A 24729-nucleotide genomic window follows, 5' to 3' on the forward strand; every position below is an offset into this window, starting at 1 on the left:
AATGCTAAATCTGATAGTAGTCAGTTTTTCAATTCGCACCAGAAAACTTGCTTTTTTTTTGTGGCATATTCAGGGTTTTTTTTTCAGTAATTTTGTAGTTTCCTGTTGTTTCATGAATTTTAAATCCATTTTCTAGCATAACTTACATATTAACATTTCCTAACATGGCCAATTGAAAATATGGTTAATGCCAAAGCACTACATTGTTTTAACTGAAATCTTTTGCTACGGATTAAACTTAAAATACTTTGGGTGAAGCCTACTTGAGGGTTCCTTGCTTCCCACTATTGTTACTTTCATTTGTCATTTTGAAGTGAAATTAGCCACAGCATAAAATATAATCTGATGCATGCCAAATGCAGCTGTATTTTCAGAAAGGAGGTGAATGACTTGCACAGGAATATATTGCAGTGTATTTTATGTAACCTTGAAGTAAAAAAAGGAAACTACAATAACACGTAATTGGCTTTCCCCTTCGTTTTGGCATTTTAATCCACCAAACAAAGAGTTTTATAAAATGATTCAACTCCTGTGTTGTTATTAACAAATCAAACTTTCATTTTTAAGAGTGAAAATTATTTTTAGATCCTAAACTACCAATGCCTAGTTATTACTGAAATAATTCGGCAAGGGGAACTGGTATATTCAATGTCTAAATATTGCAGGGTTTCAACTGGCTTGGCTGTGTAATTTTATTTTCTATTGGCTTTATTTTTCCTTATTTGCAGTGTTAACATCTAGTGGTCAGAGATTGACAGTTTTGTCCAGGCCGGTTAGCAGTGTGGTTACAACCACCGTCACGACGGTGAATCGTATTGCTTCCTCAGGAATACAGACAGTGATGACGCAGCCATCCATAGCCAGGCCTAACATAAGAATGCCACCTCTTAGTCTCACTGCTCCAGTTGCGCAGGTAATGTAATTGATTGTTTTTGCATCTGAAAGACACTTTATATATATATATTTTTGTACAGAATGATGGGATCCTTATTATTTATGATCAATTTGCATCTTGAAAATACAAATAATATATCCGTGAATATTGCATAAATTTTCTTAACTTGCAGCACCCTGTATTTCAAATCCAATGAAATCTAGATATTCATCAAGAGCTGAAGAACCTTATTGTTATGGAGAAAGCTGAGGATATTAATATCCATGACAGATATGACAGCTTTTGTCTCCCTTATCCTAGTAGAAACCCCAGTTCTAAATGTTGGGAGTTAGAGAAGCGCAGCCAAAAAGTGGCTGAATCTTGTTCATTAAATTTGTGTGGGATTTTTTACGCTTGTACATAGTTTGTACCTGTTACAAGCATAAAAACACATGTTACGCTTGTAAAGTTGTCAACTACAAGAGCAATAATTCTACAATGCAAGCAATGAATACCTTCAAGAAAATTTGTTAAAATTTGTCGGAATATTGAGTATTTGCACTTGGATTATGTGTATATGTAATGTGCAAGTCGAGCAGAATTAGTTGAAATAGACTGTTTTGCATCTGCATCTTTGTTCAATACCCAATCCATCAAAGCAGATTGGTTATGTAGAAACCAGAAGTCATGGCTAATCTTGCAGCTCTGTAAACACATGGAGAAACAGGCATTAAAATCCCTTGTTATTGAATAATTTCAGATGCCAGTAACAGCAGCAAACACATCTGTTCTGGGAACGACAACAGTAACAACGGTTGTGACTTCTGCTCCTACAATAACAAGTGCATCCTTGACGCAGCCAGTGAGTGCACCATCTGTACAGTCGAGAGGTGCTTCGGTGTTCAGTTCCCATGCCCTCATGGCAAGGGAATCGTCTCCTGTGACGTCCAGCATAGTCACTCGCCATGAGGCAAGGATAGCTGCAGAAGAGCGGCGAAGGAAGGAGCACGAGAGAGCTTCACAATCTGTGTTTTATCTGGTAAGTGACCTTCATTGTGTGTTAGCATGAAAACTACACCTTTTGAAAGTACTCATGTTCAGGGTTTTCAGACCCAATGGAAATTTTGTGGAAGTCCTGGAAAACACTGAAAATCTTCAGTTTTATGGACATTCTTAATATTATACCCTTGGCATCTCCTAGATATTTAATGAGAGACAGTCCCACAGAGAATTATACTGGCCGAGAGTCTAGATACCAAGCTCGATAGTCTGCAAAATTCAGTCCAGGGTGTATTTCATGAAAGAGAGGCTGACAGTTAGCATCTTCACAAGAGGGCCATCCCTCACACTCCAAATTAGAAATTGTGTGTGCTTTTCCAAACTGTAAACAAATGAAATACGCTCAGACGTACAAAGAAAACAATTGATGGTAACTGAACAATATGGTATTGATATAGTTTTGTTTGTGCACTATACGCATGACACTGTATGATTGAACCATGTGTGTGAATTTGCATGCACGTTGGCTAAAGAGTTGATTTCCCTTTTTGCATGTACAGATGGTTATCAAAATAACGGAAACACCTGTTATCAGCAACATGGCATCTGTGTGGGCTGCAATACTGTTCGGTATGTGCAGCTCGCCTTGAACTGTGAGTGTAGAAACAGATTGGTGGACATGCTGATTGAGTTCTGATGTCACTTGTGTTGCAATAGCTCGATGGTTTTTTCCAATCCTATTCAATGTTCGGCGGTCCCGATCACTGAGGATGGGTTTTTGTCCACTATTACCATTCGCTCAGGATGTCTTGCCACGAGTTGTGTATGAAACATTCCATGTCAGATCAATCACCTTCTTGACCTCACCAGTTCTGATTTTGATGAAGTTTGGTATGAAGGACACACATGACAAGGTAAGAAATTATGCCAATTTTCAGATTTTCATTTTGAAAATTGTCCAAGATACAGACATAATAAAAAATCAAATTTTTTTGTAAAAAATGACTCGCATACTTACAAATGGCTGCAACTTTTACCCTAATTGTAGTAGAGTGAAAATTGAAACACCGTTGAAAAGCTAAGGAATAGAGCTTTCCATTGATACCCTACATGACCTACTTATGACAGATTACAGTTTCAAATTGAAATTAATTTTATCAGTTTCCTGCATGAACAGTTTCATTAACCAAAATGGACTTTAGAAGCCAAATGTTTTGTTGTAATCCACTGCGTAAAAGTGGACACACAAGGTGGAGAAAGAATCTGAGAAAAGTACAGTCTTGGATGGTTCAGAAATGTCCAAATATAACATTAGAACAGAAAATATATAGTTCATGCAGAAAATCGTTCTCAAAAATGCCAGGTCCATCATGTATCACTGAAACAGATGCAGAGGCGGAACAACCTGAGATATCAAGTGAAGATAATTCAGAGGTAGAGGTGCAGAGTCTGATATGGACTGACAGAGACACAAACTTGAAGAGTCTGAATGATACATTACTTTCTCTAGGCGAATCTCCTGCGACAGAACAGAAATTAGGTATTGGACGGTACAGTAAGAAGAAATTTAAGAAAATTGGTGAAGTTATAAAAGAATATTATAGTGTTCCAGAATAAAAGAATATTATAGTGTTCCAGAATGTGAGAATCCTGGGACAGTGTCTAATGAATCGGTCATGATTTCAAGAAACAGACTCAAGCAGTGCAAAAGTCCAAATATTACCTAAAACTTGGAGCATTCGTAAAATTCAGGAAAAATTTGGTGTAACATATTACATGGCACAAAAGTCTAAGCTTGTTGTGGAAGAGCACAGTATTTCAAATGCTAGACCTGGGAAGACTCTCAGCGACAGCACAATTGAAAACGTTATTGCATACTATAATAGTGATGAAGTGAGCCATTGTTTACCAGGTAAAAAATATTTTATTACATTGATTGAATCAGGATCAAAAGTGCAAAAACAGAAATGTCTAGTTCTAGGAAATCTGAAAGAAATATTTCAAGGATTTAAATACAAGAATCCCAATGTCAAAGTAGGGTTTTCAAAGTTCTGCGAGTTGCATCCAAAGAATTGTGTGCTGACTGGTGTAAGTGGAACACACTGTATCTGTGTGTTGTGCTCATGAAAATGTAAAACGTATGCTAGCAGGGTGCAAATTACAATACTTAACTCGTAATGATGAATTACCAGTTAGAATATACAAAGATTGCCTTGCAAGAATAACTTGCAAACCTACTCTTCCAGAAATCTTGTTCTTCAGCTGTGATTCTTGCCCTGGCATAGCACAATTACTGGAACAAATAAGTAGCATCTTCAACATGAATGGGATTGATGAAATTGTATATAAATTGTGGACTACAACTGATCGGACAACACTTATGACAGTCTGTAACACTGTAGAAGAATTCTTTGAAACCTTCGAAGCAAAAGTGAATTTGCTTTTGCCACATTCTTTCATATGTGATTTTGTCGAGAATTATTCCTTTGTACTGCAGGCTGCAGTCCATGGATACCAGTGGAACAATTCCCAAGCTACTATTCCCCCTTTCGTCGTGTACTACAAAACTTCACACACACTTCAGTTTGAACATGTTTCTTTTGTTGTCATCTCGGAATGTGTCTAGCATGACACTGTCAGTGTTCGCCTTTTCCAGAGCCATTTGTTGCAGTTTATATCATCACATTTTGGCAAGAAAGTAGAACACATCTATTACTTCTCAGATGGAGCGGCTTCACAATATAAGAACTGGAAGAACTTTGTCAATTTGTGCCATCATGATGTAGATTTTGGTATCACAGCTGAGTGGCATTTCTTTGCCACATAACTTGGAAAGGGGTCATGTGATGGTGTGGCAGGCACCATTAAGAGATAAGCTGCACGTGCCAGCCTTCAGTGTTCATACAATGACCAAATTATTACACCGCGACAACTGTGAGATTGGGCTTTCAGAAACATTCCTTCTTGCCATTTTAAATATAGCACGGACAAGAACTATGAGAATCACAGGGAGTTCCTTGAGAAACGTCATAGTAGTGCTCAACCAATTCCTGTTACTCGAAAACTTCACTGTGTAATACCAGTAAACCGCACAGCTGTTAAAACCAATATGTATTCAAACTCATCTGAATACAAGGTTGAATCAATGCTGCTAAATCCATTAGAACTGGACCTGGAGGATATTCGTGGCTATGTTATTGTTGTGTATGATAACCAGTGGAGGGTTGGGTGTGTTTTGTATGTGAACGTTCTTGCAGAACAAGTTAAGATAAGTTTTCTTCATGCACATGGACCATCACTGTCATTCACATACCAAAACAAGCTAGATATATTAGAAGTGGACAAAACAGCAGTCATTACGAAGGTTGACCTATGAACAGCAACAGGTCGGACATATTTTATGGAACCAAGCGAAATGGAGATTGTCACCACCAAGATGGCATCACTTTCCTAAAGTTTGCAACCTTATCATTAACCAAGTGCTTAAACTCTTACATTTCTTGTCATTGTGAAAGTGGAAAATTGTGGCAGTAGTATGTATAAGCTGTAGTACAATTAAAACCACTAGTATACCCTGTAACACACATTGTGAAATTATCTCATCTGGAAAACAGTATTACTGTACTTATATGTCCATGCCTTACCTGCAGGATATATACTCCCATTAATCCTGCACTGTCTTGCCAGTGCAGTGCCAGCCTAATATTTGGTACGTGGGTAGAAGAATGTTGTGGCAATAAAACATATTTTTTTCATAAGATTCTGAGATTGCATGTTTTGCTATCCCTTAGCTTTTCAACGGTGTTTCAATTTTCACTCTACTACAATTGGGTAAAAGTTGCAGCCATTTGTAAGTAAGAGAGTTGATAATTTTTTACAAAAAAAATTATTTTTATTATGTCTGGGACTTGGACAATTTTAAAAATATGAAAATTGGCATTATTTCTTACCTTGTCATGTGTGTCCTTCATACCAAATTTCATCAAAATCAGAACTGGTGAGGTCAAAAACTTTTTATTTTATTTTATTGATCTGACATGGAATTACTCTAATGCTGTCATGTCCTTGGACACTGTTGCTCTCGATACACCTAACACACTGGAAGTCTTTGTTATACTTGCATCAATTAACTACGCTCCTACAATCTGCCCTCGTTGAAAATCGGCGAGCTTCCCTATTTTGCCTCACCTACGTCTGGCTGATTGCACACAAATCCCATGTTGCTGAACATAGGTGTTTCCATTATTTAGATAACCACCTGTACAGTGGAACCTTTATTCACTGATAAGGTGTGAGAAAATACTAGGATTGAGCCGATATCAGTTTGAACCAATACCTGTACCTGTATTCTTTGATGACCACCACCAATACCTGTCCCAATGCTTGAAAAATGTAACGGGTAGAAGTTGGTGAAACTATTGATTAATACTAGTGTGTAAGTACCGTGCGTCCATTTCGATCTGCAGCCGAGAGATCGGGAGAAGCGTGGCGGGCGGCGCTGACGGAGAAGCCGACATTTGCGGCCTGTAATGCCCGCTTATTTTTATAGACATATGCAGACATTTATATAAATATTGCAAAACAAGCACTAACCTGTGTTATAACACGCAAAAGTTCTTCTGTAATTCATCCAAGTTCTGCTCTTATATACACAAATAAATACGCTATAGAAACGATGTTAAGAGCCACAGATAAAAAAGCATTTTAATCATGGTTTTGATCAGTAACGTCCTGCTTAAGTTTATATCCTTGAAAGAGTTTTGTGGCGATGGGAATCGTTTGGAGGTTTCGAATGTGCAACACTGTATCAGGATTACACTGTAGACGAAACCAATAAAAGTGAATGGTTTTCGTGAGCTTCCTCGCAATCCGAAATATCCGAGCTAGAGTTTTTTGTTCCTTCGCGACTAGATGAAGACAGAGTTGTAAATATAGTGGCGAGCAATGTAAACCAAGAGCGTGTTAATTTCGTACTGTGCGCAAGAGTGTTATTCTTGGTTACTTGCAGTTACTTGTTTGTGTTATTGTAGTGTGTATGTATGACGTGTCAGTGAGACGATTGGAATGCCAGCCGCAAGATTCACGTTAGAACAAAGATTTTTTATGTATGACACGTACCTACGTGAAAACAAACTCGTGTAGAGACGTGTGTAGGTAATTTGTACAGAAATTCCCATGCGTTTCAACTCCACACAGAGATACGGTTAGACATCTTGTCCTTAAATTACGAGAAACTGTATCGTTAAATTTTAAAACACCTAAGCAAAAACGACGGATTCTAACCGAAGCAAAACTCGATGAAATTTGTGCAGCGTTAGAACGTTCTCCAAACAAACCTCTACGCCGTGTTTCACAAGAGGTGGGCATGTCAAAATCATCGGCACATACAGTCACTAAGCTACTAAAATTAAAACCATACTCTTATAACACAGGTTAGTGCTCGTTTTGCAATATTTATATAAATGTCTGCATATGTCCATAAAAATAAGCGGGCATTTCAGGCCGCAAATGTCGGCATCTCCGTCAGTGCCGCCCGCCACGCTTCTCCCGATCTCTCGGCTGCAGATCGAAATGGACGCACGGTATTAGACTCGAGTAACATGCATCAATTTACCAATAGTTTATTTTGCATGATTTCCAAAATAATTATGACTGCGAAAGTATCATGCTGCATTTTAACAGACCCTGCAAAAGACCAAAATGCCAGAAAGGTGTCAGTCAGTATTGGCATATAAATTCCAGCTGATACCTAGGGGCATGCATATTTCGTTTTTGACGAAAACACTGAATGTGAAATAACACATTGTAATGTTAATTTTTAATGTTTCTGAAAGGTGTGAGGTGCATTTTACTACCCTGTTTTGTCACGGAATGGTGCAAAATGAACTGCAAAATGCAAAATAGACTCTTATACACGAAATTTAGAGTTTGTTTACACATTCAAACTTTATGAAGTTTGAATTATCCTGTGAGTTATGCAATTCACAGAAAATTGATTAATTCTGCCGTAAATATTTGAGAAGCAAGAATGGACTCCTTTATACATGAATAAACTGAATACTCTGGTAACTACATAAATCTGCTATTAGAAGGGTTATGTTTATTATTGTAATAAGTTCAGTCTTTAAATAAAATTTTGGATTATGTTCACAATTTTAGAACCAAAATGTCATTTTATATACTGCTTTTGATTACTTATTTTCACTGCTATAACTCTGAAATTTTATTTATCGCTTTTGAACCTGAAATTTTGCTTTTTTATTTAACAAAAATATGTGCCTCTACTGATAACACTGGCATAGGATCAGCCCTAGAAATAACACTTCCCACTGAAAGTGGACACAACAAATTTCCTTTCCTGCCAAATAAGTCACTCTGGTTTCCAAGATGTTCCTCTGACAGGAAAATAGATTAACAGTAGCAAAGATCATGCATAACAGAATCTGTTGAAATATTGGAATCATTCATATTATTATAACATGTATATTTAAATTTCCTGCTTCGTAACATTACTTAAATTCTATTCATATTAGTCGATGCAGGTAGAACGCAATACTTCCGATAGAAATTGATGCTAAAATCCATTCTCATCATTTGGTTGTTGGAGACTTAAGAGTGTTATCAGTTTTGTGAATGCTGAGGTTGTACACATCATTACAAAGTATTCTTTCCTGGCTTTAGAGTTGCAGTGGTTTGCAAAACTGCTTCTCTGACAAGAGGAAAGTAGATGAATAGTAGCAATTACCAGCCATGTTGGGTCATGCTGTGACCTATGTGGGCGACACGCTACAACAACTTCTCATGATTTGCCTGCTGAGAATTACACCAAGGCGGTACAACTCTACATACACACTTTGCAGTTTTCATATTTCCCAGATTGGATCAATCCAACGTCTATGATCTACCCTAGATGGCAGTAGTGCTTCAAGTTGCTAACCATAGCATAGATTTGCTAGTTCTTGTTGAATTTAGCATCTCTATTGAAATGCATTCCCAGAAAACATCAATAACAAATGTCTTTGCTATTTCCATGAAACAAAAGTGATTTCTGTATTATGTGCTGTAAGAACGATTTTCTTGAACGAGAAATATGACATGCATACCTTTCAGCTTTGTTGAAATTCAAACCAAAAATAGGTGGCTTTAGTCCTGGTCGAGCCTTCGTTTTTGGCTGGAATCTTTACGTGACTTAATTAGATCTCATGCTGCAAAGGTGTACAAATTCTACAGGTGTACATACTCATTAATTTTAATTAAATTGAAACCGGCATCGGAATTTAAATCCTAATCACCATAGTAGCTCTACATTCTTTGTAAAATATCTGTTCATAAATAATTATCTATTTATTAGTGTTGACTTGGCATTACATAATGTTTTATGTCGTCATTGCTACAGTCCATTCATCACAATTTCATCCTGTGCCCAATTCCTTTTCTGTACAGTGCCAAGTCAGTGTTTCCGAACACCAATTGAATTATTTATTTAACCTTGAGTGGATGCCTGGGACAACTGTCTTCCCATCACCACAGGCCAGCAGTTTGTGAAAACTACACATAATATTTCATTTTTTTTTCTTTGTTCGTTTGTATTTGTATGAAGGTTTGACATACTAAAATTACAAAAGAATGTATTGATAGTTACTATTATAAACAGTGTTTGAAAATGTATTATGGCTATGACTCTTCAACCACTGCTTTCTGCTGATATATTTTACATTTACATGTAATAATAATAACGGAACAACATGTTCACAATGTGGGATAATCAGGTTTACAGCAGGCAAAGTCCCAGTTTTCAAAATTTGTAGAAAATTATGGCTTGCTAAAATGTTGCATAAATTCCAATTTTATTTATGTATTTATTTATTTTTTCAAAATTGGGGGACAGGCAATACATGTTCTCAAAGAGTAGTCGTTTGTTGTGCTATACAATTTTGATTCAGTTGTGGTTGAATAAATGTTGTGAATAGCAAATATAGATCTTACCATTGGTGATTCTCTCTATTTTCCATCCAACTTCTCCCCCCTCTCCTTTCATATTTTTTTTTGTCCTCACTGTCTCAAACATCAGGGGCCAGTTGTGCGTGAATAACTGCAGAGCTGAAAAACCTTCAAATTATTTATGAAAATTCTGTACGTGGAAATAAAAGTTTGACAATTTTTTTAAAAAATTTACTAAAATTTATGAATAGAATATATTTTTTGCTACTATGGTATCAGCTGATATGAACCTGTTGGTGTATCAGTGTATTGGTAAAATTAGATATCCTCCCTGATCTAGTAAAAGTCTCAATATGCAATTTCTTTTCCAAATGCAAGACTTGTTGCAGCCACCATACGTTAACCCATTAATTGTGGTAGAGCTATATATATAGACGGTAATTCAAAATTAATGGTTCTTGTATTGTGGCAAGTCATTTTTATAGCCACCACTTGTCCATGCTATTATTAGTCTCTCTGGCTATTGGCGGAGACCCTGGTTCGATTCCTGGGGTGGATGTTCAGAGGTCAGAATTTTACCAGCCTTGTCCCTGCATATGTGGCTCTGGGGCTCACACAGCCTCAAATCAATGTATACCTGAAGGGTATAGGTAGCCGGAGCATGGTGCTGATCACATAACCTCCAAAATGTCAGAGATCGAGAATATGTATTGGGGGTGTGGGGTCCTACCCTCACATACCCTAAATGTGTGTTCAAGGCATGGTGTTGTATGCAAAGGGAACCTTATCTTTGACCTTACCTAACGTGGAGTGTTTATTTGTGGCAGTCTATATATAGATTGTTTCCCTTGGCTTCATTTTGTGGCAAGTCTTTTTATAGTTTTTTTTTTACATTATTTACGATGACACGAATTTGCGGTTGCATCTATATATAGACTATTTTTTTCGTCGCGCTTCTGTTCGTCGAAGGGGCTAATTGAAGTGGTTACGGAACTATTTATGTGCTTCAAGTGACATTAGCAATTTTATATTGAATTTGTAGTCTAGTGAAATCTTGCTACTCAACAACCTCTCCAGCCATTGCAATATGTATTATGTATTACAGAACTTTGCCCGAGTTTCTAGGACCTACATCACTTTCAGTATTATGTTGTTGCATTATTTGCTATATTAGTGTCAGAAAAAACAATAAAAATATTGTAAAATAGCCTATTTTTGAGAAATATTTTCCGTTCACTAGTGTCATTCTTTTCTCCCTTTGCAGCCCGAGTTGGAAGAAAAGAAGAAAGCAGCTAGAAAGGCAAAATTGTCAATTATTTCAAAATTTAACACAAGGCATTGTGAAGCATGTCCAATATATGGGCCAGACCTGATAGAAGCAGTGAGAAGAATAGTGGACATTCCTGAGCCATGTTCGTCACATTGGAAAGGAATGGGGTTCGTTCATTGTAAAAATATTACAAGGATATTTAGGAGTCCGGAAGTGTACTGGAATCAAACCAAAGCTTTAAGATCCGTGGTGCATACACCAAGTGATTATGTAAAGGAGTTGCATGATATTTTTCAAAGGTGAGTGTTTTTAGGCTATTCCATTCCTTTTTTGTTTCATGTCTGATTTCATGTCTGAATTGTAGTGGTAAAGAGTATCCCAATAAAAGCAGTGGATTTAATGTGCTTAAGAAAAGAGTGTATATTTACAAAACTGCAAATATTTTTACAACATTAAACAGGTAAATGTTCCGATTTAAGAATGACAGATTTTTTTGGACTCGCAATAACACACACACATTAGCTATGTTCTCAACAGTCTGGCTAGATCCAGAGTGCAATGTTTTAATGTCTGCTGTTGAACCTGCTTCCTCAAATATCTTAATCAACTTGCGAACTGTATTCTCACTAGGTACACTTTCAAGTCCAAGGGTTGCCCGAAGCTTCCTAAAAGTCTCTGCATAACACTAGCCATTCTTGTAATGAGTTTTCACTATCTAAACTCATTGTTCCTTTGTGTAACGCTCCATGTCAACTAAGCTGCAACAATCTCTGATAATGGAACCTTTAAGAACATGTTGCGTAAATTAAACCTAGCATTCTTAAATCGGAGCATTTACTCATTGTAATGATGTAAAAATACTTGTCATTTTTTTTAAAAAAAAAAAATAAGTATTCTATTAAGTATGTTAAATCAGTCACTTTTGTTGGGACACCCTATATATGTTAAAACGATTTTCATGCTTCATTTTTGTTTCAACAATGTGCACCTTGAGAGAGGCTTTTGTGCTATCCTGTGCATAACAGGTTTCATACTTGTACAGGATAAATCATATTTGACTTGTTGGACCCATGTAAGCCACACACCCTCGTATTCTGAACAAGGACTCCAGCCTGAGCCCAGGTGTCTAGCATACCATACCACTGCTACAATGCCTGCCCCATGGTCTTGTCTGATTTTTTGCTTCTGTTTTATATGGGTGGAATTGTCTTGTTAGTGATAATTCAACAGGTTATCGTGCCTTTTGACTAATGAAGTCAATGGTGCCTTGTCTCCCAGCATAGAGCGGTATATTATCTTATGTTTTGGAACACAAAATTCAAAAGACAAAGAAAAATTCAGTAACAAATCAAAGGACCCTCGTATTCTTCCAAGTGTAATTTGAAATAATTTCATGTGCTACATGATGAAATACAGTGCAAAGTTTCTCCAAATGTTGTTATACATTAAATCTTTATTTTGTAAGCTCATACCAAGCTTAAAATATCTGTCATGAGAGTAATTTATACAACATTTGATTTTGACGAACAGATTCCATATTGAAAGTTTCGATAATTCAAAGTACCTAACTTTTCTAACGTTCGAAGCGGCCCTGGCACCCACCCAGCGTCGAATAACATGGGTACCTGGGGGAAACCCTGGGGGGTAAAGGTGGTCAGGGGCGTGATGCTGATCACATCACCCCCACTCTCGACCGGATCAATGGGTGTGGGGCGTTACCCCCACACCCCCTATATGCCTTCATGGCATGGTGCTAATCACAGGGGAGCACTTTACTTTTTTATACTTAGTATTAGCAAGGATTTCCTGTACATCTAGAAGAAAGGGCCTGAGGGAATTAGTTCGAAGTAATATTATCTTGATTTCTTAAATAGACCAGCAAAATACAAAAGCTCCTCTAAAAATATTTGTCTAATATATTGTAAAAGAAATAATGATTGTTTTTTTATATCTAAAACATTATAGCAATATTTTTATCTTTAAAGAAGAATCTGGTTAAATTATGGATGTGTCTTTGTGTTAGTTCATCCACCATTTCATGATTCATACTTATTGTTGCAATTAACCGACGTGGTAGGAGAACAACATAAAATAAAGAAAATAGAAAGACTACTGTTGTAATTGCAGATAGTGAAAGTACACAACAAGATTTTCAACAATAGTAATTAACCAACAACTAGTCCTATTTTTATACATTGTTCATCTAACTGTCCTCTTCAACAAAAATATTATTTCAGTAATAGGCAGTGAATTTTGGGACTGATCTATTAAAAGAACAAGCTATTGTAAGTGGATACTCACCCACAATAATAGACCAAACGTTAAAGAAGATATAAGGATAAATAAATCAAAAGAGAATAATGGATAGGAATTCCATGCATTAGAGGAATTTGTAAAAAATAGCAAGGATAATAAATATGAAATGGAAGATGATTTTGGAATACAGTCTCGCAGTAAAAATAATAGTATGTGGATCCTTTATTAAATTCAGGAACACAGTTTAGAATGTAGCTGCAAGCAGCCAATACATGCTTCAAATGAAACACCCTGTAAGAGAAGGAACTTGGGAATATTTTACAAACATTCAGGTTTTGCATGACATATTTAGAAACTCAACATACTCTCACATGAACATGTGAAGTTAATTACTTCTGACAAATAAGATTGGATAGAAATATTAAAGAACGATCACAAAAAGTTTGACATAAACAGAGATAATGACAGCAGTGAAATTGGGTGATGGTTACTATAAATTAGGGATGGGCCGATACCGATAACAGATATTCTACGGATCTGATATAAAATTAGAAATGGTCCTTCAAGATCCTGAATGGTACAAAGACCTCCTTAATAAATGTGTGTTTCAAGGTGACTGCAGTGAAAAAGAAATTGCATATTTAGACATTTACTTTTTTAGAAATTAGGGCATGGAGATTATCCATAAAAACTACTACAAAACGGCAGAATTTTGCACTAAATTATCCGATATTTATCGATATATCAGATCGGTAAAATAATTGGTAATTTTACAGATACACTGATATGCCTATATCGGCCGATACCGATAAAGTACAGATTACTCTGTCCCATCCCTACTATAAATAATTGAACATCTTACAGTGGATGCATCAAATTGTAATATTGAAGTGTTTTCTTCTAATGATCTGATGCTTGAAATGAGAAGGTTTCAAAATGTCACCTGTATGTATAAAAAATAATGTGTTTATAAATATATTTCAAATAATAATGAAATTTTAGATAATGTCTGTGAAAATATAGAAAAATTTGAAACTACATATAGTGACTTGGATACTTGCATTTTAGTTGGTTGAGAAATTGATTATAATTTTTTTTTTTTTTTTCGATATTGCAAGAGCCGTATTTTTGTACTTGGCAGGTTTGTGTTTTGTGTCCCGGCTGTGTCAGCTCCCCATCCTCGGTTCCATGTCTCCCATCCCCTGCCCTCGAAGCTGTGGGAAGAGAAGAGACGAGAGATGCAACTGCAGCTAGGTCTTTCTCCTCACACGGCTGTTCTTCATCCTATAACAAGTGCCATGGTGACGCAGTTCCCAGACCCAAGGCTCATCCAGTACGATTGTGGTAAGTATATCAGTTTATGCATTTCTCTGTCAAGATTTTTGGTCAGAGCTCCGGCATTACCTTTGGTGTAGTTAAAGGTTTCTACTAAGGATTGCCACAAAATCCAAATGTCTGGATAGTACGGAATCTGTACAGTGATATATGACTATGATGAATAAAGAAAATGTGGATAGCCCTTAAATTGGATAAACTATAAAAACTGTCCAGATGATACACACATTTCAGATAATCTGAATATCCAGGTAATTTGGATATCCAGATGGAAAATTATCTGATATCTGGATAAAATTGCATCCGGATTTGGCCATCTCTGGTTTAGATGCCATGTGCTTCTGGGCAACAAGATCTTTAACAGAGGGGGTGTGCCCATGTCTCCCAAATGTCTGATGGGTCTTTATGACTAGCTGTTCTTTCTGGCATTTTTGTAAAGAAGAGTCAATCTTCCACCACCTGACCGCTATCCTCATCTAACCATAATTCTTCTACCCTTAACCCATTCATGACAGATTAGAAGAGGGCAGTTCTTTGAAAAGTGTGGTGTTTGTTGTCCCAAACAAGTTACTATTGTCATCAGTGACTCATATTAGGCTGTAAATGAAAAATTCCATCTCCCAAGCTATATTGCCAGCACTGTACAAAACTAATGCTTTGAGAGGCAATTTGAGCACCAAGGCCTAAGTGTCCAAATTGACTGCACATTTGCATATTTGCCATAGTTCAGGGTAGCATGGTAGCAAGTTTGCAAAATTGTCAGACCTTGTATGAATATCTGTGCAAATTGACATATCCCAATTGGTAAAAGAATCTTATATTTAAATTTAGTCCAGCACTAATTTTTTTTTAGCTGAAAATTTTAGAAGCGAGACATGTCATTCAACTTCAGTAAAGTAGAGAAACTTAGTATATTAGGTATTTATTTCTCTAATGGTTTTAAATCTCTTGTGAGGGTGGTTTGCATAGCATGCTATAATGTCTGTTGATGTCTAATTATTGCAAGCACCAAAAATTATTCTGGTTTTCATATTTTACAGATTTTCAAAAATTGTTTACTCTAAAACAAGAACAAATAGTAATATTACATAATACATTTCCTAGTTAGCTCGTTTTTCTTATTTTGAATTCCAGGCCACTCTGCAACACACACAACCTCGCCAGCATTTGTTCACATAACTTTTGATAGTGTTACCTGGTCTTAACAAGAACACAACAAAAACTGATTTACTTTCAGTAAGATTTTATGAAGTATCTTCATCGTGTTCCATTATTAGGACAGTGGAAATAAATGAGTTAAATACGATGTATTCTTGGAGACTAATGGCTCATATCTTTTGTAGGTAAACTTCAAGTACTAGATCAGTTGTTGAGAAGACTGAAAATAGGTCATCATCGGGTGTTGATATTTACCCAGATGACAAGAATGTTAGATGTTCTAGAGGCATTCCTAAATTATCACGGACACATCTACCTTAGGTTGGATGGAACTACAAGAGTGGACCAAAGACAGGTAAGATTCATTTAAAATTGATTCTCTAGAGCGACCACAAACAAAATAACTTTCAACTAAAAGCTTTTGCACATCTTTCCCTCCATCTGTTCAGCTCGGACCATGGGGAAAGCTCCTCTACTCTGCCCGTCCCCTTACACTTGCGAGTAGGATCCACATAGGATACAGTTATGTGCAGGTGCTTTTGCCTGTGGTCCCACTATACCCCACACTAGTGTTTCACACATAAAAGTTGTACATTGTGTACAACCTTAAAAATATTGTATGAACTAGTCCAAAATACTGATTTGACTAGGGATGGATGATACCAGAAATTTGATATTGTGATATATTGTCAAGAAAATATTGTCACAGGATATGATACAATATTTTTTTTCCAAATCGTGATATCGGCAGTATATAGTTTCCACGATATACAGGGTGTACCAAAAGTCCCATTACCCCCTCTTTGAATTGTAGACAAACCTGCAAAATGTTATTTTAACAGCATGCGTATGATGAGAGGATGGTATACCATTAAATCAGACCAATGGCCACCATTTACTCTGTGTGCACACCGCCATTTCTGATTTGTGGTACTGACTACCATGCTAAAGGTCCCGGGTTCAATCCTCGGCTGGTTCAAATCCGGGAACTTCTCTAACGTTGGAAGCGGCCCCTGCGCCCACCCTGTGTCGAATGACATGGGTGCCTGGGGGGTAAAGGCAGTCAGGGGCATGATGCTGATCCCATCACCCCCACTCGCGACCGGATGAAGAAAGTGTGGGTCGTTCGTTACCCCCACACCCCTATACGCCTTCATGGTGTGGTGCTAAGCACAGAGGAGCACTTTACCTTTTTTTTTTTTTATCAAGGATTAAACTGGCAATATACAGGGTGTCCGAATTGAAATGCCCTAATTTCAACTGTCTGTAACTCTACGTGTGTTTGATGCATCCAAATGAATTATACCTTAATGAATATACATAGTCCTAAAGTTTCTGTGAGCAAAGTATTAATTAGTACATTTAGAACATTTGTTATATTTTTAGTAGACTTAGTACATTTCTACCTGCGCTCCATGAGTCACACGGAGGATGTCCAGCCGATATTCGATTTTCCACCAGGTTGCCTGTAGCATGTTGGTTGTCCCATGTAATCCTATCACAAAGTGGTACCAGGATTGTCTCTTTAGTTGAATACACCATGTCCTTGACATGCCCCCACAGGAAATTATGACATTGAAATTATGGCGTTTCAATTTGGACACCTGTATAATATCCATATGTCCTTTTGATAGGATAGAAAAGGAAGGAAGGTATAGTCATTGGCACATGAATTTTGTTTCCTATCCAGCAATTTTTCATTATTTGTTGACCCAGTAGATAGAACATAGATGTAAAAAATAACCAAAATAGAAATTGTTGTGAAATGTTTATGTGCAGTAAATATTTTAGCTTGGGTCCTTTCGAATCTGATTTGTGATCTACAAATATTGGCCATCAATGGCATATTGTGACAATTGACATACATATTGCTATTTCAATGGCTACTCATTGACATTGTGGCTGTTCTCCGCAGGTGCTGATGGAGAGGTTCAATGCGGACAAGAGGATTTTCTGTTTCATTCTGTCCACCCGATCTGGTGGAATCGGAGTGAATCTGACTGGTGCTGATACTGTGATATTTTACGACAGCGACTGGAATCCTACCATGGATGCACAAGCTCAGGATAGGTGCCATCGAATTGGACAGACGAGAGATGTACATATATACAGGTAGGGATTAGTCATATTTTGAGATACAGTGGCTACAAAAATTCATGTTCAAAATATTAAGATAATCCAAATTGTTATTTATTTTTCAGTTATTCTGGTAAGAATAGTTTCTGACATTAAGGAACATAATTTCAATGTGAAAATAATCGTAGAAATATAAAATGTCAGCAGTCAGCCCATAATCATCTATTTCATTTTCATATATCTCTGTAAGATATACATAACTGCATTTTAATATGAAGATGATAACTATGTTCACTTATTTTTCAATTTCACGTAGTCTTTTACTTCACGGTCCATATTTGAGGGCCCACTACCATAGACAAATTACGGAAATTAGTCTACTAATAAAGTTCGAGATTTCAAATGTATTTCGCTAGTCGGTCATTTTTCACTTGAGCGGAGGAACTATCATCTAGCGTTGCTCATGCAAACTATTTGCCGCTCGAGTGAAAAACACTCATTGCAGCACTCTAGTGTAGAAACTCAACAAGATGAATGTCAGGTGAAATAATGAATAACATATTTCTTCAGCATTTGTATCTGTATTGGCCGATACTTTCCGGCATATTGGTCTTTCACGAATTCCGCAAAAATGCCGCACGTCACTTAATTATCCTGGAAATTATGAAAAACTAAAACTTCCTTTTTATTTTGCCCGAGAAACTATATTTTGTGACTATATAATGTCTATTTTAATATTCTGATGCAATTCTTGAATATTCTAAAGTAAATTTCTTGGTAAATTGATGCATATAATTGGAGGAGAATATTTACACACCAATATTGAACAAATGTTTATTATTGCCATTTTCAAGTATCTGTATCGGTGGGAATCTGTAAGAATATCGGTATCGGTTCAAAGTGGTATCGGCTCAGCCCTAGTTCAAATGTACTGATAGTGATATTCTGCCAATCCGATATAATATTTGAATTGTTCATTATCCTCATTAATAAGTGTGTGTGTTTCAAGGTGATTGCAGTGCAAAAGAAATTGCACATTTAAACATTTACCTTTTTAAAAATAGTAGAGCATGGAGATTATAATAACAAAATGGTAGAATTTTTAACTAAACTACAAGACATTATAGATAAATGGGATGGGTAAAATAATTGGTAATTTTACCGATACACCAATATTGGCTGATCCGGATTAATCTGTCCCATCCCTAATTTATACTAAACAGAGCAATGCAGATATCAGTTTTTGGCCAAATGGAAAAAAAATAAACATTTAAATAATGTGTGTGTAATCTACATGGACATAATGAATAAAGAATATGCAATGTGTCCTAAAACTATAAAATCATCTGGATCTAGGCATCCCTATTTTGAGGAACATGCAGCTAATTAATTTATCCATATCTCAAAGGTGAATTAGTGTGGTACCAAACATGCCCATACCAATGCTTATATTCTGACCAGTACAGATGCTTGGTCATTGTACTGGTTGAAAATTGTAGATACAGTGAAATTGCAGTTATTCATTTCACAATAGTATGGTAAGGTTGTGTACTATTATTAGGGACATTGAATTTTCGCGATGCACGAAATCACAAAATGTGGGAAAAAGATGCAATTTTTAACATTCTGCACATAACTATACCCCCAATGATGAAATATGCATGAGTTTTATTCGCGAAGTAATGCGAAATGTGTGCTTTTCCATGAAATGAATGCTTTTTCGCAAAATAACTGGGAAATATCATCAAAGTAAGTAGAAAACATGCAAAAAACTGCAATCGAGGTTGTGTGCGCAAACTGTCGATTTGTAACAAAACGTTTGCCTAAAGTTTCCTACCACTTGCAGCTGAAGAACGTTTTATCTTTGATTACATCAGGAAAATGCTGCAAATTGGGATTTCCCATGCACATAATCTCAGTTCGAAAACTTCGCTCCTTGTCAAGCTGCATTCCTTTCTTCCCCCGAATGTCTACTCAACTTCCATCCAGTTTCATTGAACGTGCTAGCTGTAGCAGTCATAAGATTAGTCTGTTCCCGCACATCAAGGGAAACAATGGTGTCATTTGTGTTCAGTCATGAATGAATTTTATCATCATCATGTGATTTTCAACATGTGTTTGTGTATGTGCAGTAGTGATTATTTTATTTGTTTTGGACAGCAAGGACATCCTTTAAATACATACAATGAATAAATCACTTGAGATATGCAATTTAGAAATGAAGTGATTTTGTGTTGATGTTTTCTTTTTGGTTGGACAGCTAAGTACTTGTGTATGTGTACAGTATATAAAAATGAAGTAGTTTATCAATTTATAGCTCTTTTGTATGTTGTTTCCTCTCATGATGAAAAAGTGTGTGCCAATTTTATTTTCCACCGCTGGTATATACCGCTGATCTAACATTTTATTTACCGCTCTCCTCAGTTTTTATTTGCCTTAAATTTGTTTCCCTAACTATTATCTATCAGATATTCAATTTTTAGAGTTTACGTTCATTTCAGTCCCATCAGACTCCCGACTTGGAATTCTATTTTTGCCACTTTCAGGGGAGGGCAAAGCACCCTTGAACCAAATTGGCCCTTGCTAAATGATCCTGCTTTTGTTCTTTGCATTTTGCGAGTCGTATCTGCATGAAGCAGATCGGAAACTGATGTCTTTCAAGCTGCCATACAAGTCACTATCACCATACTTCCCAGTGTGTCCTAGGTAATACAAATAAGCTGAAAAAAGGGGAGGGGGATCAACAGTGGCTACCAGATGGGGAAAATTCTGTTGTCTTATTACCATTATACTTAAAGCAAAATAATCTGTTGAAGACAGAATTTGCAGGAAAATTGCAGATAAATGAATTATTTAACATTGCGAGACTTATTTATAACGTGTGAATGGTTCCGTAGAAAAGCTCTGCTTTTTCTTCCTCCACTGCTCCGAGTGTTCAAGAGGATTATTCTTGTGTTAGCCGCAAGATAATAGTTGCAGTTTTGTTAATCAGAAGGCTAGTCTTTTAACTCCCTGTTTTGTCACATTTTAAAATTTATTCGTGTTTTACAATTCTTCCAAAATATTGGTGTAACTTCCTACTTCTCATCATTTGCCTGCTGGAGACTAGTGTGTTGTCAGTGTTATGAATGCTGAGGTTGTATACATCATTACAAAAGTATTCTTTCCTGGCTTTAGAGTTGCAGTGGTTTGCAAAACTGCTTCTCAGACAAGAGGAAAGTAGATGAATAGTAGCAATTACCAGCCATGTTGGGTCATGAAGTGACCCATGTGGGCGACACGCTACAACAGATTTTAACATGTGCTTGTTCTTCAATCATCTTCATTAGTAAATAAACTACAGAGATGAGACAATATGAAATTAAACAGCTTCGCGGAAAACGTGAGTACCTGTTGGTATGCTATTCATAATTATGTGTTGTGTACATAAATATAAAGATGTAGGAATGAACTTTTCAAGTCCCCTGTTTCCTTGTTTCAGGCTTGTAAGCGAGAAGACAGTAGAAGAGAATATCTTGAAGAAAGCTAACCAAAAGAGAATGCTGGGTGACTTGGCCATTGAAGGTGGAAATTTTACTACAGCATACTTCAAAAGTGTAAGTTCTAAGATTCTGCTATGTGTACATGTATATACAGTAAAACCCCCAATGTTACGTTTTTCTAGGGTCTAAAGATAGTAAAAGATGCAAAAAAGTGGGAAACCATGAGGTTTGAGGCATGCCAAAAATTCCAACAATGGGGGGTAAAGTATAATTGAATTCCATCTAACAGGGTTGCTACGCGACTGGAAAACCTGGAAAACAGGGAAAAGTCAGGGAATTTGGTTGGTCAGGGAATAGTCATGGAATTTTGCATATTTTCTGGAATTTACGTGCATTTTGGAGTTGCAGGAGAGCCAGTTACAAAATGAATGAACTGTTCATTTCCACTTCCGAATTCGGTTCTTGTGATTCCAGTCCCCCCAAAAGATTCAGTTCAGAAACTTGTTTCTCTCGTCATTATGACTTCTAGTCTGTTACGTACAAAATTATGGTTCCTTCGTATTTCAATTCTATATTTATTCACTCTTGGATCCGTTCATTTTGCGACTCGTTTTTGTGAACCTGTTAAGACCGGAATTTGGAGAGGCGTGAGATTTTTCCTTAGAGAACAAGCTACTCAAGACGAAACCTACGCACCAGCCATCCTCAGAATTTCTTGCGGGAAAAATGTTCCTTTAGCTTTGTGTGTGGTGAGGAAATTTTCTTTCTTCAAGAACACACCTGTTCGGACAGTTCATTGGTTTTGGATCTGCAATAAAGCTTGAAGAGCTGGACGGGTGTGGATGCCGAGTAAAAACAAAGGGACTTGCTACTTCGTTCCCCCCCGTGAACCCGTTCTGTGAATTTGAGTCTGTTTGCGACCCGTTCAGAAGCAACCTGATCAACTAGTTAATTTGCTCGTTGTCGTAGTTTTTACATTGCAGAGATGTGTTACACCCGAGAAATTAGTGATTTTATGCAGTATCAGTGACGTCATTATTCGAATATGCACGTGTTTTGTGCATGTAGAACGAATTATTTTTTAAAAACTGGTGCAAAATAGAGGAATTAAACGTAAGCTGGTCACACATCGTGGTTAGGTTAGGAATGTTGGTTTCATGCCGGTAGTAATTTTACGTATTGTTTGCGTGTAGAATGAAATTATGCTGAAAAGTGGTGAAAATGAACCCAAGTTCCTTTTGTTTTATTATGATTTCATCATGCTACAAATGCAACTTTTACATGGTTTGATTTCGATTTATGTCTGTTAACACATACTGCAGAGTTTTAGCGATTACTTAAGATTTTGTGAATATTTGCTTTTGTGGTTATGTTAGGATTGTCAGGTTTGGTTGTCTTAGAATTAAAATAAAGACCCTGAATGCACTCTACTAAGGTTCCAATTTATTTCTACATTCATTCCCACTAGTTTACGATACTTACTGTCGCTTGTCAACCGGAGAATACCTTGTCCGTGGGAAGCGTGTATGATTGAGTAAGGTCATTTTGAAGTTTTTTTTTCAACATAAATAACTTTTTTCGAATCCAAATAGTTCTCATTATTTTAAGGAAGGTTCAAATTTCGTGTCACAATGATTGCCAAAATTCTATGATAATTAGTCTTCCTGCTAGGAAAATTTGAAAAAAAAATCATAAAACATTCGGAACTGTTACCTTTTAAAAGACAGATTTCCATGTTTTCCGTAATATAAAATTGGTTCCAGCATGTGGAAAACTCAAATAATGGAGATATTTGATTCCAAAGTGTGGCCCGCGTATATATTTTTTTAGGTGTATGGTTGGTCACCGGCCCCATTCAAGTTCTGAATTTCCGTAATATGTACTATTTTCAATAAATTAAAAAATATAATCATTAAACTTATTGCATATTTTCTAAAGGTACATAACCTAATTTTCTGTTGTTTCTCATTTGTATTGATATAGGCTAATTGAGGTTGTATACAGGTTACATTGTAAAGCTTTGATATATGCCACGTTTTTTTATTGATTTTTTACACCACCTTAATTGTAATGACTTCGTGAAAATGGGGAAGCACAATAGTTATTTATTTTTTAATTGAATAGCATTATATTATTCACTTGGTAAATTTTCAGCTAATAACTGTGTATATTCATATTCATAATAATTAACATGCCTGCATATTTAATTGAAAAACTTGAGGTTCAAAAGCAAAAATCATGACGACAAACATGTCTGGAAAAATTTTATTTCTGGTCTGGAAAACCTGGAAAAGTCAGGGAATTCCATAATCAAAAAATCGTAGCTACCCTGATCTAAACAATGGTGCATTGTCACATCTTTATATCTTTTTTTCTTTCAACAGAATTTTATTCATGTTATTTTTTTAGTTACAGATTGTAATAATGATTATTATATTTTGAACCTAACTGTGGCTTTAAAAGCACTACAGTTGTTTTTTTTTTTTTTTCATTAAGGATAGAACCGATTATTTAGTGCTGAAATTCATTGCACAATTTTACCACGTTATTTCATAATTATGTATATGTATAATTTATAGACTGTGGTTTTGTACAAAGTAAATTTGTAATTATGAAGTTCCTATTCCTAATCTAAGACCAACTCCATTGACGGGTTGCATAAAACAAAGAGGTGAATTAAAAAAATAGTTTTTTTTCATATTTTATCTATGCTACAAGCATCTTTTAAAAAAATCCATTCCTAAATATTTATTGTGGAATTTTAAGGCTTTTGCATTTCAAGTGCTACTATATTTGCTTTTTGTATTAGTAAAAAGATATGTTAATGACTGATTTTAAGGTGCAAAATTATGGGCAAGAAAGGGGGGGAAAAGGTTCTGAAAAAGTTTTCAAAAAGATGCTGATAAAATGCCTTTATTCAATTCTCTGTTTTTCTGCACCTTCTGTATATAATGCGCACGGCCCACATAGAGAACTGATTCTGCTGAAGTTTGTGTTTCATGTCCTAAATACATATCTCAAATGGTCTGTATGAAAACAGCCATATTTTTTAAAAGCTTTTGCACCTTGAAATCCACAATCTTACTTACTACAGGTTCATTATTGAGATTTGTCTCGAAACTTCTGAAGTTTGGATAGAGATTATTGTACATCATTTAGACCATACTGTTACATAAATGTTTTTTCTTCTTTCAGTCCACCATTCAAGATCTGTTTGATATTGATCTCGAGGAGAATGATGCATCAAGAAGAATGGCTGAAGTGCTTGATAGAGAACAGGCGAAGGAAATCAAAGAAGAGGTAATTTTCCTTAAGCTTTACACTTTTCATGTGAGATT

General features: G+C 36.2%; 1 protein-coding gene across 9 annotated transcripts in view; it reads left to right on the forward strand.

Moving 5' to 3' along the window:
• Positions 1-24729, forward strand: part of LOC145990020 (chromatin remodeling protein domino-like) — a 195899-nt gene that overhangs the window by 91318 nt on the left and 79852 nt on the right. For all 9 annotated transcript variants that reach the window (XM_083125625.1, XM_083125624.1, XM_083125623.1 and 6 more), the window contains 8 exons: positions 729-913; positions 1635-1913; positions 11079-11383; positions 14482-14684; positions 16019-16188; positions 17749-17945; positions 21391-21505; positions 24587-24691. In XM_083125625.1, the coding sequence (XP_082981751.1) occupies positions 729-913; positions 1635-1913; positions 11079-11383; positions 14482-14684; positions 16019-16188; positions 17749-17945; positions 21391-21505; positions 24587-24691 (1559 nt within the window). The remainder of the gene's footprint in view (positions 1-728; positions 914-1634; positions 1914-11078; positions 11384-14481; positions 14685-16018; positions 16189-17748; positions 17946-21390; positions 21506-24586; positions 24692-24729) is intronic.

This window comes from Lepisma saccharinum, chromosome 7 (assembly GCF_977018435.1).
Source record: "Lepisma saccharinum chromosome 7, izLepSacc3.1, whole genome shotgun sequence".
Classification (NCBI taxonomy): domain Eukaryota; kingdom Metazoa; phylum Arthropoda; class Insecta; order Zygentoma; family Lepismatidae; genus Lepisma; species Lepisma saccharinum.